This window comes from Anolis sagrei, chromosome 4, assembly GCF_037176765.1.
Source record: "Anolis sagrei isolate rAnoSag1 chromosome 4, rAnoSag1.mat, whole genome shotgun sequence".
In the NCBI taxonomy this organism is placed as follows: Eukaryota; Metazoa; Chordata; class Lepidosauria; order Squamata; family Dactyloidae; genus Anolis; species Anolis sagrei.
Window position 1 is genome coordinate 112,889,397 of NC_090024.1, and position 16,022 is coordinate 112,905,418.

The 16,022-nt window shown below is 36.0% G+C and overlaps 1 protein-coding gene across 2 annotated transcripts in view; it reads right to left on the reverse strand.

Annotated features, from left to right (window-relative positions):
- The window catches only part of STXBP3 (syntaxin binding protein 3), a 46,012-nt gene that overhangs the window by 5,121 nt on the left and 24,869 nt on the right, over positions 1-16,022 (reverse strand). Inside the window, exons 10-17 of one of the 2 annotated variants that reach the window (XM_060774594.2) lie at positions 12,711-12,815; positions 10,760-10,817; positions 9,477-9,542; positions 8,288-8,365; positions 7,142-7,280; positions 4,898-5,004; positions 2,865-2,963; positions 125-210 (exon numbers count right to left, since the gene is read on the reverse strand). In XM_060774594.2, coding sequence (XP_060630577.2) covers positions 125-210; positions 2,865-2,963; positions 4,898-5,004; positions 7,142-7,280; positions 8,288-8,365; positions 9,477-9,542; positions 10,760-10,817; positions 12,711-12,815 — 738 coding nt within the window. Of the gene's footprint in view, positions 1-124; positions 211-2,864; positions 2,964-4,897; positions 5,005-7,141; positions 7,281-8,287; positions 8,369-9,476; positions 9,543-10,759; positions 10,818-12,710; positions 12,816-16,022 lie in introns of both variants that reach the window. The other variant, XM_060774593.2, reaches the window with a different exon arrangement.

The following is a 16,022-nucleotide window of genomic DNA, read 5'->3' on the forward strand; positions in this document are numbered from 1 at the left end:
GTCCCCTTCAGGGTGAGAAGGGCGGCATATAAATGTTGCAAATAAATAAATAAAAAAAATAGTAGTTATATGTATTTTATCCAGAAACTATTAAAATCATTAAAATAACCATTAAATCAATTACCTCACAGCTCCTGAACCATTCCAGGGTGCAGGACACTGAGAACAATAAGGCCACTCTTTTGAATCAAGCTTATTTTCTATGGTGTCCTGAAAGAAAAATAGTTCCTTTTAGCCAACTAAAGTGGCATCTGATCAAAGCTCTGCAATTTCTCCTGACTGCCATGCTGCCCATTTGTATAGGGCAGCAAAAACCTCCTGGGCAAAATATGAATACACATTAAAAAAGACATGGAAGTTAGGTTTTTCAGGAATAAGCCATATTTCTGGAAAATTTAGAAATTACTGCTCAGTTAGAACCTGCTTCATATTAACTATGGATTTCCTTATATGAAACACTGAAATAGAGACTGCAGTCAATCATCATTCAAAAAGGATGCATACACAAAATGTGAACCAAGGCCTATTGCAGATATTGTTCAGCTTAAAAGGGCCAGTGTAATGGTCTGGGATTTCAATATGCAAGACTGACTGAGGTATTTGTAGAGCACCTTCTCAGAGAGATAGTTTTTTCTGCTGGAATTCCTATGCTCACAGGCCCAAAGAGCACAACACTTGCATGTCAAATCCTTCCATTTGTTTCCTTCATCCAAATCCTTCTTACTATCCCTTCAAATACATGGTTATAAATATCTAGCGTATCTTACAAGGTCTCTTCCTTGTAGCCTTTGGTTATATAAGGAAATAATTCCCAGCAAAATGTCCTCAGAAGCACTTTAACTACTTGTTGTGTTGCTCTCCCTTCTTTTCTTTTAAAACCCTCCTACCAGATACATTCTACCTCTCTCTTCATGCCCAGCGTTTATTTTTTAAATTTTAAACTATTACATTTGGCCCGGCCATAGGTTTTTTAAATCCTTGCATGTTATTGTTTATATGTGAGTTGTATTAATTGTATTGTTTTTGCTTATTGTATTTTGTTTTATTGATGTGTTGTCGGGCTTGGATTTCCTTATATGTAAGCCGCTCCGAGTCCCCTTGGGGAGATGGTGGCGGTGTATAAATAAAGATGATGATGATGATTATTATTATTATTATTTCCTTCCCTTTTCTCGGCCTCTCTTCTCTTCTGCTCTCTCTCTCTTCCTCCTCTAACCTCCTGAAGACCTGGATGTGGGACCAAGCTTTTGGACATTCTGGCAGCTAAGGGAAGATCTGACGATAAACATGGGCGAGTGGAATGGAATGAACATATGGAACTCTGAACTCTGAGCATGAGATTGTTTTGCTATTTTATTATGTATTAATGTTTTTATCTTGTTAACTGTTTAAATGGATTTTAGGTATTGTTGTTTATTGATTCAGGCATCGAATTGTGCCTTTGTATGTAAGCCGCCCTGAGTTCCCCCTCAGGGGTGAAAAGGGCGGGGTATAAATAATTGAATAATAATAACCTCCTGCTATGTTTTGCTCTTCATTAGTTAGGTTGTAGGTTCCCCCGAGTATATAGAAATGTCAAATCATTATAAGACTTTTAAATGTATAACCTTCAACGTCCTCTCTTTTTGGAGTCCACAAGGGAACTCAGGAAAGCAACACTGAGAAGTTGAAGCATGTCTTGTCTCTATTTTATTATTATTATTACTATTATTATTATTATTATTATTATTATTATTATTATTATTAACTTTATTTATAACCCCGCTAACATATCCCGAAGGACTCGGTGCGGCTTACAAAGGCCAAGGCCCTCAATAAAACAACAGCATAACAAATACAACAATAAAACGCATAAAGCAAAACAATAAACATTAAAGCAATAACAATAAAACATTAAAACAATAACACCATGACGCATTTAAAACTAAATTTAGGCCGGGCCAAATGTAATGAATAAAATTTAAAAGTGCTGGACATGACAGGTGAAATGTAAAGGATTTTAGGGGTAGGTGCGATGTGCAGACAATCTTAAATCTCTAATAAAGTGCATTTGGGACATGATGCTAGGAGTTTCCTATTCTGGAAAGGCGCACTGAAACAGCCAGGTTTTCAAGCTCTTCCTAAAAACTGCCAACATTGGGGCAGTCTAAATAAAGGCTAATTTCTGACAGCTTTCATTTCGGTTCCCCCCAAAAGGCTAACACCCTGGGAAACACTAATTCCCAACATCATTCTTATTGTCTTAAATTGTCTAAATTAATGGTATTGCATGACATCCTGGGATCCTTTGTAATAAATGAATAGATGTATCAAGAATAGATGGCACTTATATGTAAGACATGCGGTTTTTTTCCTCCAGAAAACAAGTCGGAGTAAAGAATCTATGGCAGGGGTCCACAAACTTTATAAACAGAGGACCAGCTCACAGTCCCTCAAACAGTTAGAGGGCCGGATTATAATTTGAAAAAACATGAATGAATTCCTATGCACACTGTACATATATTATTTGTAGAGCAAAAAACACTTGAAAATAATATAATAATTAAAATTAAGAACAATTTTAACAAATATAAACTTATTAGTATTTCAATGGGAAGTGTGGGCCTGCTTTTGGCTGATGAGATAGGATTGTTGTTGTTGTGTGCCTTCAAGTCATTTCAGACTTAGGTTGACCTTGAGTGAGGGCCGGATAAATGACCTTGGAGGGCCATATCCGGCCCTCAGGCCTTAGTTTGAGGACCCCTGGTCTATGGTATGAATGTCATTAAAATAGAGACATTAATTAAATGTTCTTATATATAACTGTAGGAGGGAGGCCTGAAATGTTCTCCTTTAAACTAAATAGCATCTTGTGGAAATATTACCTCCATGACATCCTTAATTATTGGTGTCCATCTAGAAAGCTGATATGTTTCTTCTGATGAACGATTCCTCCTGGATGATTTGCGTTGTTGTGATGCGGACTAAAAAGCCAAAGATAATTCTGTTTTTTAAAAAGCAAATGGTATCATAAAACAAAAACCCAGATCTGACATTTGATACAGCAGAAGAAAACCAAACATGCAAGCATAATAAACAAAGCCGCCCTATACATAATTGATACTTTTGTAGGTCCAGCTAAATTGATATTTAGCTAATTATTTGCTTTGTTTCACATAAATCTAGATTTTTTTTATTATAACTTGGGACTTGCTTAAACATTCTTTGAATTCAATGTTACTAATGAACCTGACTGCTATGAAACTTCTTAAGAAGTGATATGATACACAGAAATTGATTAAGAAATATCCATCTTTGACAATGACATTTATTAATTGTTCATCTCGCATTCTCCCTCTAGCAGTGGTTCTCAATCTGTGGGTCCCCAGATGTTTTGACCATCAACTTCCAGAAATCCTAACAGCTGGTTAAACTGGCTGGGATTTCTGGGAGTTGTAGGCCAAAAACATCTGGGGACCCACAGGTTGAGAACCACTGCGAGTCTAGAGAGATAAACAGATATATATCTTACTATAGATATTCTACTATCACATTTGGATACAAGATTGATATAATCATAGAAATATGAGTCCAATAATACTATGTAACACAATTTTTGTTCCTGGGTTATAAATGTCATTTCCTAATTGGTTCTTTCATTAAAACATGGAAAAAGTTTTTTAAACTCCAAAAGCTAGTTGCGGAACATCCTGCAGCACATTTTGCTCTAGTTTTTCAAAGAATATCTCATAGAGTCTCAATCAATTAAATATACTTTGTGACAGCCACAAAAACATAGTTTATGGAGTATAACATGACTTTTGAAGTAAGTACCGCACAATTAAACTGGAGATAACACTTTGAAACAAGGAACAGATTTTTTTCAAATTTTGTTGCATAGTGTTATTTGAGTTCTACACAATTTATAAAATAATAATAAAAACAAGAGCAATTTGGGTATTTTTATAGGTGTATCTGACAGGGTTCTTAAAAAGTTATCAAGCTTATTTCTGATATGATTGATCAAATACATTTTATGTGAAGCACTTTTAGAACATTCCAAAATCTTTTATGAACATTAATTACTGTATATACTCGAGTATAAGCCTAGTTTTTCAGCCCCTTTTTTAGGCTGAAAAAGCTCCCCTCCGCTTATACTCGGGTCAAGGTTATTTATTCTTTTACCCTATTAGTATTATTTTATTACATTTATTATTTTACTCTATTATTATTATATTTACATTAATTTGCTCTATTATTATTATTACATTTACAGTATTTTACCCTATTATTACTACATGCTTCCTTCCTTATTATTTTACTCTATTATTACTGTTTTTATTGCATTTTCATTATTTTACTCTATTATTTTTATTATATTTATTATTTTAATAATAAGTACATTTACATTGAAAGAGGTTTGAATAATGGTTTAATAAGAGTTGGACAGTCTTATCTTAAATTACAGTTTTATGTAAATATTCAGAAACATTTAGCCTATTGATGCCTCAATTAATGTAATTTTATTGGTATCTATTTTTATTTTGAAATTGACCGATAGTGGATGCATTTCCCACCCTCGGCTTATACTCAAGTCAATATGTTTTCTCAGTTTTTTTGTGATAAAATTAGGTGCCTCGGCTTATATTCGGGTCGGCTTATACTCTAGTATATATGGTATTAGTATAATATAATGTTGAATGCTATTAACTCAAATAATACTCTGGTATATATTTTCACCAATCTATTTCATACCACAATTATAGCATTGTAATTATTATATAGTATCGTAATTATTGTCAAGACAGAAAGATTATTAAGACCCAGTGATTCCGGCTATGAAAGCCTTCGACAATACATAATGACAGAAAGAGTTAATATGGAACTGCTCAAGACAAAAAAATAATGCAATCCTTACTGTGGTGAGAATAGGTACACCAAGGTACTTCCAATTTTTGATCATGTCGCTATCGTTTTCTATCTGTACTTTTTGGATCAGCTTGTCCAAGGTCTCTTGAGTAGCTCCTTTTCAATATTTAAAAATAAATGTAATATTTGGTATTAGTACATTACTGATATTTACACATAAAAGGATTCAAAGGAGCGGGATTCTACAATGTTGTTCTGATGATGGATGCAGGTCCATCAGCAGGACTGAGCGCATAGGGCTCTCCGCAGATCCCAATGTGTCCTTAAAATCTGTTCCAGGCCTGGGAAATCCCACAAAACAGATTTTTGGGAAGCAAAAGGGTCCCATCTAATCTCTTCAGCAATATAACTGCAGTTAAAAAAAACACCCTTTCCTGAACATGATGGATTGAATCCCAAGTTAACTCAAGGAAGATCTGATACTTCCTTCCTCCCCATTGACATCCATGCTTCTCAAGAGGCTCCCATGAACAATGTGTGGCTGGGTGCCAGAGGCCAACAGGGAGAGGAGGCAATGCTCCAACGTTGACCTTAGATCGGAAGATTAAATTAGTTATCTTCAGGAAATTTGTGGAAAAGCAATTTCCCAACTCTTCTTCCATCTACATTGTTCAGCCTCCCCAAACCTCCTGAAAGAGGTTTCAGGGATTACAGGGAGTTCTAGAGAAGAGTGGATGGGGAACTTTCCCTCCATAAACATAGACAATGCACTACCATATCTATTCAAAAGGATTCAGGGCTACAACGTAGTTAACTTACGTACTGAAAATCCAAGAAAATAACTCTTTAACATGGTCTAAGCCAGGGATCCTCAAACCTTTTAAACAGAGGGCCAGCTCACAGTCCCTCAAACTGTTAGAGGGCCGGATTATAATTTGAAAAAAACATGAATGAATTCCTATGCACACTGCACATATCTTATTTGTAGTGCAAAAACAATTTAAAACAATACAATAATTAAAATAACAAATATAAACTTATTAGTATTTCAGTGGGAAGTGTGGGCCTGCTTTTGGCTGATGAGATAGGGTTGTTTTTGTTGTTGTTGTGTGCTTTCAAGTCATTTCAGACTTAGGTTGACCCTGAGCAAGGGCTGGGTAAATGACCTTGGAGGGCCGTATCCGGCACTCAGACTGTAATTTGAGGATCCCTGGTCTAAGCATTCTATAGCTCCACGGAGGCACATCACAATATACGAGTGGAAGCATCATCTTCAAAACAACAATTTCTACAAGAGCTCTTGCACAATTTATCTCAATATGAATTAGTAATTCTGAGCAAGTAAGCTTATGACATATTTATAGTATGGCATACTGTATACATATACACCTGTGTATAAATCTAAAGCTTAAGTTAAAAAAACAACTTCAAAAAACTGAGTTGACTTATCCAATAGTCAGTCTAAGTCACTCTTACCTTCTCTGAGCAGAGTGGCAAAATAATAATAAATAATAAAAAAATGTATTTATACCCCGCCATCATCTCCCCAAGGGGACTTGGGGCGGCTTACATGAGGCCACGCCCATCAGTACAATATACATAATATAACATAAAAATACAACAAAAAATCAAAAATATAAAATAACCTAAAATACAAAACCAATGTATATAAAAAGTCAAAAACATTACGACATTTAATTACGACATTAAAATGATCACCATGGGCAGGGCCAAATTCAAGGATTAAAAGGTAAGAGCTTAGTCTGTTCTGGCCTTTCTGAACAGCTTGGGTGAAAAAATGGTGGTGGTTGTAGCAAAGGACCTTCTGCCATTGGCCTCTCTGTCTGCCTGTCTTCCGTTTCTCTCCTCCTATAACCTTTCTGGTTAAGACTGATTTCTCAGGGACACGCCTCTTTTTCAAGGACACATAGCAAGTCCCTGAGTCTTCCATTTTGTTCTTCTCCTGTGAGTATGGAGAGATACAAGGTATCTGCTGTGAGTTACTTAGTCAGTTAGATAGCTAGGCCTTAACTTTCCTATCTAGTTATGTAGGGGTTTTTTTGAATAAAATGTTATATTACTTTTTTAAAATTTGACTCTATCCCTGAATTCCTTAAGTTCAATAGCTCTACTGCTAGAACTAGAAGCTTCTGATCTGCTGAACTGCTGCTGCTACTGCTGTTGTTGCCAACTAACCTTTTTGAATGCTTTTTCCTTTTGAAAATTACACCCAAAAACACTTACAGTATTAAATATGGATAAAAAAATTCTAATAGGCTCCTTAAAACCTTACCATTTGTGCTGAAGATATAGAGAAGGATGGCTCTGATCTTATCATAGCTGTCATGGTTTTTGTTGAGGAGTACTGGAAGAAGGACCTGCATGGAGTCTCTCACTTTCTGCCCCTCTGCATCTGCTCCTAGAGCCAAATCCTAGCCAGAAGAGAAACAGTCTTAAATCACAGCAACCATTTCACAACGTCAGCTCCATTGCTTTCACGGTGTACATTTGGCCTTGATTGAAAAGGCAATATTTCAAGGGCATTTCAATCATATTTGCCTTTTCAAATGAACTACTCATACTTTCCAGATACAATTGTGATTACTCTGATGTAAAAAAGTTAAGACAGCATTAAGAGTTGCATAACAATGCAAATGCCATTGTTAGTTAAAACTGTAGTAAACCACAAGGAAGAACAAATTCATTAGATCAATTTTGAAAATAAATGTAGGCTGTTGTTTCCACATTTTCCCTCCATTCACCCATCATGTCACCCCCCAAAATAATGTGGGGCCATTACTATGATTTTATTCTTCAACTTGATAAGACAAAACTGTGGTTCTTTTCATGTATTAAAAAGAAAGGAAAAAGGTAGCTGCCAAAAGGCAAACTGTGAAGTCAATGGTGTCTGTTGTTGTAACTATTATTCTGCTGGTCTTTCCAATCAGAAAAACAAGATATGGCAGCTTGCACTACTACTCTTCCTAGTTCCCACTTTTCAAAAGTTTATACTGGTATTGCTGAGCTGGCAAGATCACTGCTGTATTTTTGTCTAAACATGACTGAAGTTGCTACATTGGTTAGATGTGCCATCAATAATCACTAGAATCATAAAATCATAGTGTTGGAAGAGACCTCGTGAGCCATCCAGTCCAACCCCCTGCCAAGAAGCAGGAATATTGCATTCAAAGCACCCCTGACAGATAGCCATCCAGCCTCTGTTTAAAAGCTTCCAAAGAGGGAGCCTCCACCACACTCCGGGGCAGAGAGTTCCAGTGCTGAACGGCTTTCACAGTCAGGAAGTTCTTCCTAATGTTCAGGAAGAACTAAACAAAGTGTTACTTTATCCTCAGAGAGTAGCCAATGGGACCTCTGTTCTTATAATGTAATAGAATTTCTCTGGACCAAACAGCAACGTACAGTGGAATGTTTCACATACCTGCTCAACTTTGCACAGCTTTTCTACGTTATTCTTAAACTTATTCATGCAATCTTCTGCTATGTTCAGATGCACTACCTGCTGCAAAACAGAAGAAAAAATGTGTTCATAATCATGATACAGGAAGAGAAAGTGTCCAATTTTAGACAGAATCATGGGTTAGCCTTAAGCACGGGTCCTCAAACTATGGCCCAGGGGCCGGATACGACCCTCCAAGGTCATTTACCCGGCCCTCGCTCAGGGTCAACCTAACTCTGAAACTACTTGAAACCACAAAACAACAGCAATCCTATCTCATCAGCCAAAAGCAGGCCCACACTTCCCATTGAAATACTAATAAGTTTATATTTGTTAAATTGTTCTTCATTTTAATTATTGTATTGTTTTTAAGTGTTTTTTGCACTACAAATAAGATATGTGCAGTGTGCATAGGAATTCATTCATGTTTTTTTCAAATTATAATCCAGCCCTCTAATAGCTTGAGGGACTGTGAATTCTTCTAAATTAGAAATAAGCAGAAGTGCATTTCTAGGGCATTGTCTGCTCAATGAACCACAATGATTGAAACTTTAATAATAACAATAATAATAATAATTTTTAAAAAAACTTTATTTATACCCCGCCACCATCTCCCCAGGGGACTCTGGGTGGTTTACATGGAAATGATCTGGGTAATTGGTAGGAAGAATAAGGCTGTATTCGACAATGTATAGGGCTGAGCTAGAACTGGCCATTTTCAAAGGCTTGTTGAAACCACCAGGTCTTCAAGCTCTTACGAAAGGAGGGGAGGGATGGGGCCTTCTGTTCTGTGTATTGTCTATACAAAGCGGCATTGAATGTTTGCCGTGTATATGTACTGTGATCTGCCCTGAGCCCCCTTCGGGGTGAGAAGGGCAGAATATAAATAAAGTGTATTATTATTATTATTATTATTATTATTATTCAATGGCCCTTCGAAGGCAACCATAAGGTTGATGTGGCCCTCGATGAAAGTGAGTCTGACATTCCAGCCATTCGACATGATCTCCAATTTTTAGGTGTAAAAAGGAATAACATTCAGCCAATACTGGGTTTACACCTTTGTACCAAGCCACAGAAGCAGGATAGATTCAATCTTCTTTTTTAAAAAAAATTACTTAAAATTTACTCTATGTCAACACAGCACAGGACAGTTTAACATTCTGCTTACCTTTGTAATCTGTTTGCGGAAGTATGGCATTTTTTTCATAAGTTGAGCCAGATTACTTAAAGTTGGCTGAAAAATAGTTCAAAAGTTCAGTCTCAAAATACATAACAGTCAACACACACATGTAAAGAGGCCACCAATTTGTAAAGGAGGCACCCACTTTGTAAACGTTTGTAAAGGAGCCACTACTTTGTAAGGACTTACTAGATTGATAACACAACTAATAGCTTGTAATGTTGATTTGGTCTTTCTTCAATGTGTAGCGTGGCTTAACTTGAAAGTATTTGTAACAGAGACTTGGCTTTAGAAGAAACTGTAACAAGTTTATTGAAGTACAGAAGAAGCTTGATGGTTTCAATGTTTCTTAACTCTTAGAGGCACATATCTTCAGAGGTTACATTTAATACATTTCATAAAACAACTCTTAAGAGGACTATTCCTTCTACTAAACAGATTTTAAACTTATTTTCCTTCAAAATGTGTTTCTTTCTTTGACAGATTACTTCAGGTACAAACTTATTCTTTCCTTGTGTTATTTCTGTTGCAGTAAAGATTCTTATTAGGGTTCTCTCCCCCTTTTGCTCATACACTGACTAATAATATAAATAAGTCAGCTCGACCTATCTAAACTACACAGGCTAAAAGCCAAAACCTTCCTGATTCTCAACACACTAGAATCAGCCTTTCCCTGTAGTTCTTAGACTACAGACTACCTTTCTGGTTCGCAACACACAACAGAACCAGCCTTCCCTATAGTTCGCGGACTACAGACTAACTGTTTTAAAATGGTTGCCCTGCCAAGTGGCAGTTGGCTCCACCCCTTTTTCCATGGCAACCCAGCTCAGAGTGAGCTAAGCTGGTTACCATCCCCCCCCCTAGTTATGCTAGTTTAAATACTTACCCTTTTAAACACCTATCTATAATTACACATAACTGTAGATTAAAACTCACACTTCACCACAACACCTTTCAGTGTTTGCTACCCTTAATGGAAAACACTTATGATCATACGGGAAGTCTACTAGGACTGCAATCCATTGCAGTTACATGGAAGAGAGAAGCATCATTAGAGGAAATGTGCTTAAAAGTGGCACTGTACATGTACTGTTCTTCTACAATGCATACCTTCAGTGCATTGTAGAAGAATCCAATGCTTCTGAATTTCAGCACATCTTACTTCTAAATCCATTATGTATCGAACTGCTGATCAACTTTTAATGATAAATGATACACAGCAGAAAGTACCATTGAACATTTGATGCTATTTTAAGATAACAAGTTCTTACCTTCCCTTCTGTTGCCTTCCTTTTTGAAGAAACTTCTTTCATAAGTTTGGGTATCTCCCTGAAATGCAATAAAATGTCTTGTGAATTCTTCTAAATTAGAAAAAAGCAGAAGTGCATTTCTAGGGCGTTGTCTCCTCAATGAATCACAATGATTTAAACTTTAACTGGCTTAAACCCTTAGATCAGAACTTTTTAAACTGTGTGCTGCAACGGTTTAGTGTGTTGCACAAATGTAACAAGAAATTACTTTTTATTATTATCTTACAAATTATATATTTTTGAAAATATAAATGAAAGATTTTCATGAAATATGTTTCCATACATTTTGTTATTACAATTTATCTATGCAGTTTATAAGGGGTTGTTTTAACTTGCAGTTTTCTAGGAAAACTGTGTCGTAAAATGATGTAGATCTAAAAAGTGTGTCACCAACACAGAGTGCTTGAAAAATTCTACTTTAGAAAGATGGAATGAAATGGTCACAGAGTTATCGAAACAAGATGATGGAGAAAATATTTTTTTGACAGAAATTGAACTAAACAGGAATGTTATAGTTTTATAAAACTATAAAATCCCTCTAGCCAATAAATAAATATATAGGAATAACTCATTTGGAGAGCAAACATCATGATTCAGAAAAGTAACCTGTAAAGTCTCTCACACTTGCTTTCCTGGGCTAAATAAAAGGTTATATAAAATACATCATACAATATATTCAGTCAGATAAATACTTTTTAATCAAGAGAAACATGAGGACTTAGATCATATCTGAAAAGCCACAAATTGTTCATCACTGAACTGAAGCTTTTTCCAACCATAGGCCTTCAAATGGAGTATAATAATACCTGATCATCAGCCACAATACTGTAGTGCAAAAATACCTGGGGCTCCATGATTAGGAGAAGTTTTATCTATTGCATAAAGATTTGAAAAGTTCCAAGGATGTATTTCATATCCTCAGGTCACAGTTCCAATAAAATGCTCAATGAATTAGTCTGAATGGGAGTACTTAACAGATACTTTATTTGTTTCTGGCACTAGATCCTGCCTGATTTTGGAAGCTGAACAGGATTAGCCCTGGAATAATAGCAGGTGCTGTAGGCTATATTTCAGAGGATGGAAATAGCCAATAATAATAAATAATAAATCTTTGTTTGTATCCCGCCACATCTCCCCAGGGGGACTCGGGGCAGCTCACGGAAGCACTACAATGCCACATCTCATCTTGGCAAGGCATACTACTGGGTATGCCTTGCCTAAGAAAACCTTACAAATTCATGAGGTCACCAAAGTCATCAGGCAACTTGAAGGCATGTTGTACTCATGCACTTCTATGATCACCTCCCAAAGTTTACCATGATCAGTAGGTTGATCAAAAAGAAATAAATGCAACTGGGACTGAAAGGGGATAGATTTCCTTGGTCTACTTCAGTTTGACCCAAGTGAACACCTCAGCTGGCCAATCATCTCATTAATTTCAATAAGGAGCAAAGTCATGACTGAATTATCCCATGATTTCAATGGAGCCAAGTTTATCTGGAATTAGGCCCCATCAAATTGAAAGGAAATTGTTTATGTGAAGCTATGTAAAGGATTTGCTGATTATCTAGTTCCACCACTATATATGTCTTGTCAAAAGCAAGTTCCACTAAATTTAGTGTGATTTCCTGCTAGGTAAAGAGAACACAGAGCCACAGCCTGCTGTAGCTTGACTTGACTTCCACTGAAATAAGTAGGGCAAATTGCTCTTCACTCAGATCCTATTGAATTCAATGAGAAACCATAATGCCATCTGGATCAAATTATTTAAAATATCGCATCCTATCTACTTGTAGTGATCAACTGAGTGAATGCACATGCATACATACAAATACACACAGGAGTTTCAGGCCTCATTTAATAATCTTCACATAATTTTGGGAAATAGCAAAAGAGATTACGTCACACATACTCCAATACATCCGCAATATGCTTATGTCGAATTTTCACCCAGAGGTCATCGTCTTCCTCTAGGATGGCTTCCCTTTCTTTCCCACTTGCACCTTCTGTTTTATACCTATATTTAGAAAACAAATCAGGTTATCAACTGTAGTTGGCATAGGCGAACGTGTAGAATATTATTTTTCCATAGATAGTTATTTGCTATGATAAGGGAAACACATTTATAATTATTTCTGTGTCAAGAATCTGGCAACAAAGTACACAATCAAGGCTGTTCTTCCTCGAACAGTGATTCTCAACTTGTGGGTCCCCAGGTGTTTTGGTCTGCAACTCCCAGAAATCCCAGCCAGTTTACCAGCTATTAGGGTTTCTGGGAGTTGAAGGCCAAAACATCTGGGGACCCAAGGGTTGAAAACCACTGTCCTAGAACAAATATAGGCCATTGCAATGGGTTTGGGAGCCAATTTCCTGCCTCTTTAAAATGCAAGAATAGCTACACTTCAACAAATTATTTGAGGCTGATATACGTCATTCAGAGGTGGCTCTCATGCTGTCAGTCAGAATTAAGACAGATGGGCCTCAGGAGAAGAGGAATCAAGATTACAGTATATTATCATTTGTAGCAAGTTGCAGCCTCTCTGTATTTATTTATTTATTTATGGCATTTATATGCTGCCCTTCTCATCCTGAAGGGGACTCAGAGCGGCTTACAACATATATTTTCATACAATATAGTATATTATTAGGATTGTACTATATATAGTATTATATATTACTATATTGCACTATACCATTATATTGTATTATTATTAGTAATATTACATGTAATGTAAATATATAATTATAATATTGTATTATTACTAGTATTATATTGTATTACATTATAATACTATAAATATTATATGTATATACAATATACTATATTATATTATTAGTAAAGACAAAATGGAAATTTCTTCTGCTCCCCTCTGTCTTCACTCTGGCCAGGGCAGCAGTTGGTGCCAGAGGGGGGAGGGGCCTCCCAACTGATGATATAGGCACTGTACATGTACTGTGATATTCTAGTGATGCTTATTGATTGCACAGTACTAAAAACCTGGACACTTAGGTGAAAGGTTTACCTTAAACCTTACTGCCATTTATTTCCTCCTCTCATTTTCCTGTAACCTTGTCCCACTTTTCACCCACATACTTTTTCAGTGAGTCACACAAATGCCTTCTAGCTTGTTCTGAATATTAACAAGCAGCAAATGAATGGGATTTGATGAGTTCAGCTGTTTCACTAATTAACAGGAAAATTAATCTCGCAATTTCAAGCAGTCAGCATTAACAAATTAATGTTCAATGCTAATATTCCAAACCCAGCCTTTCTTAGAAGAGTGAAAAAGGATCGTGTCTGGAGGAAACACAAGAACTGCTCTAGGGAAGGCTATTTGAGCTTTTTTAAAAAAACAACTACTCCAAATCTAGGACGTTGGTAATTCCTCTTTTTTAGCCTCAATTTTCTTTTTTGGGGGGGATGCATCTTAGAATCAGCATATTTAAACAGACTGCAATGTATGAAAATATTATAGAGCTAGAAAGGGCACTTTATGCACATGATGTGGGAATGTGAATATGTACAAGATTTTTGGCAGACTATATAAAATGAGTCAAATCAAATACTAGGAAATGAGTGGGTCATAACAAAGGAAACGGAATTAGGGAAAAGAGAGGAAACGGGAAATAAAGGGGAAATAAAAGAAGCAATAATAGAATGTGCACAAGCAGTAATAGTATTAGGGTGGAAAGATAAATCAAAATGGACAATAAATAAATGGTACCAATATATGGTGGAGCAAATGGAATTTGAAATTATGAATGTGAAATTAAATGACTTAAAAATCAATGAAAATAGAATGAGAGAAATGGAAGATAGACGGACAAGGGTGAAGAATTATATTATGAATCATTCCGGAGATCAAGCCATAAGAAATAAGATACAAATGTTATATAGCATACAGGATGGAAATGTATAAAGATAAAGATATAATGATTGTCTCAAAAAGAAATGAATATGTGAAAAAAATAATTCTCGTGTTGGTGGTGGAAATTGTAAATGTTTTGTGTGTGCACGGTATGTATTTTTTTGTATTGTAAAAATAAAATTTCGTTTAAAAAAGAAAATATTATAGAGTTAAGTATCAAGTTTGTTAGCTTCATGCTTTTACTTTCTCCTCCTTCTGTGTATATTCTAATTATACAAAGAGCATCTCTGATGCTAACTGATTTTTTCACATCCTCAAAGTTATAGAAACTTTTTTTTTCATTTTACTACTGGGAAATAATCTAAATATTGACTTCACATGCAATAACAGAAAAGATATGGGGATAATCTAGTCTACACATAACTATAACATGCTTAGCAGTACATACTGTTATTAAGCAGATACCTACTAACTGAAGGATTACTACAGAGCACTAGTACTATGCCACAAAACACTATTTATAGGTATAGAAACTCACATAAACTGATTCAACCAGAAAGCAGTAGAAATGTAAGAGGGGAAAAAATGAGATGTTAGTTCATGGCTGGATTATTGAAGAGGGAATAAAGCTACCAAGTAAGGATTTGCTGTGGCTGAATGCATTAGATACCCCATCTTCTGTATTTACTTTGAAATCCTGCTGTAGAAATCTATAAATAAACTACAAATACTACCTGCTGGTTCTTGGTATTTTATGGCTAATCAAAATGAGACAAATCATGGCTGAAAAAGATTTTACTAATATTTTTGCTCCAATAAATAAAGCTTAAGTAAAGTAGCAAAGATTTCCCCTTGACATCAAGTCTAGTCATGTTCGACTCTGGGGAGTGGTGCTCATCTCCATTTCTACGCCAAAGAGCCAGCACTGCTAGGTTGGCAGAAGCTGGGGCTAACAGAGGGAACTCCCCTCACCATCCGGATTCACACTGCCAACCGTTTGGTCAGCAAGTTCAGCAGCTTAGTGGTTTAATCCGCTGTGCCAGCAGGGGGCCCAAATAAAGCTTAATTTATTTATTTAAATAAAGCATAATTGATAATTATCCCTTCCTGGTGAGATCAGATTGGCCCTCACCCTCCTGTCTTTCAGAAGGATGGTAAAAACTTGGCTGTGGGACCAAGCTTTCGGGACAGGGCCATAAAGCAGCAATCGGGATAGGGTTAGGGTTAGATTTGCCGCTGATGACTATGACGGTGTTAAATGGTGTATTTTAATATTGAGATAAATGTTTTTAATGTTTATGTATGTGTTTATTAATTTGTGTCCCAGCATTGAATGTTTGCCAAATATATGCTGT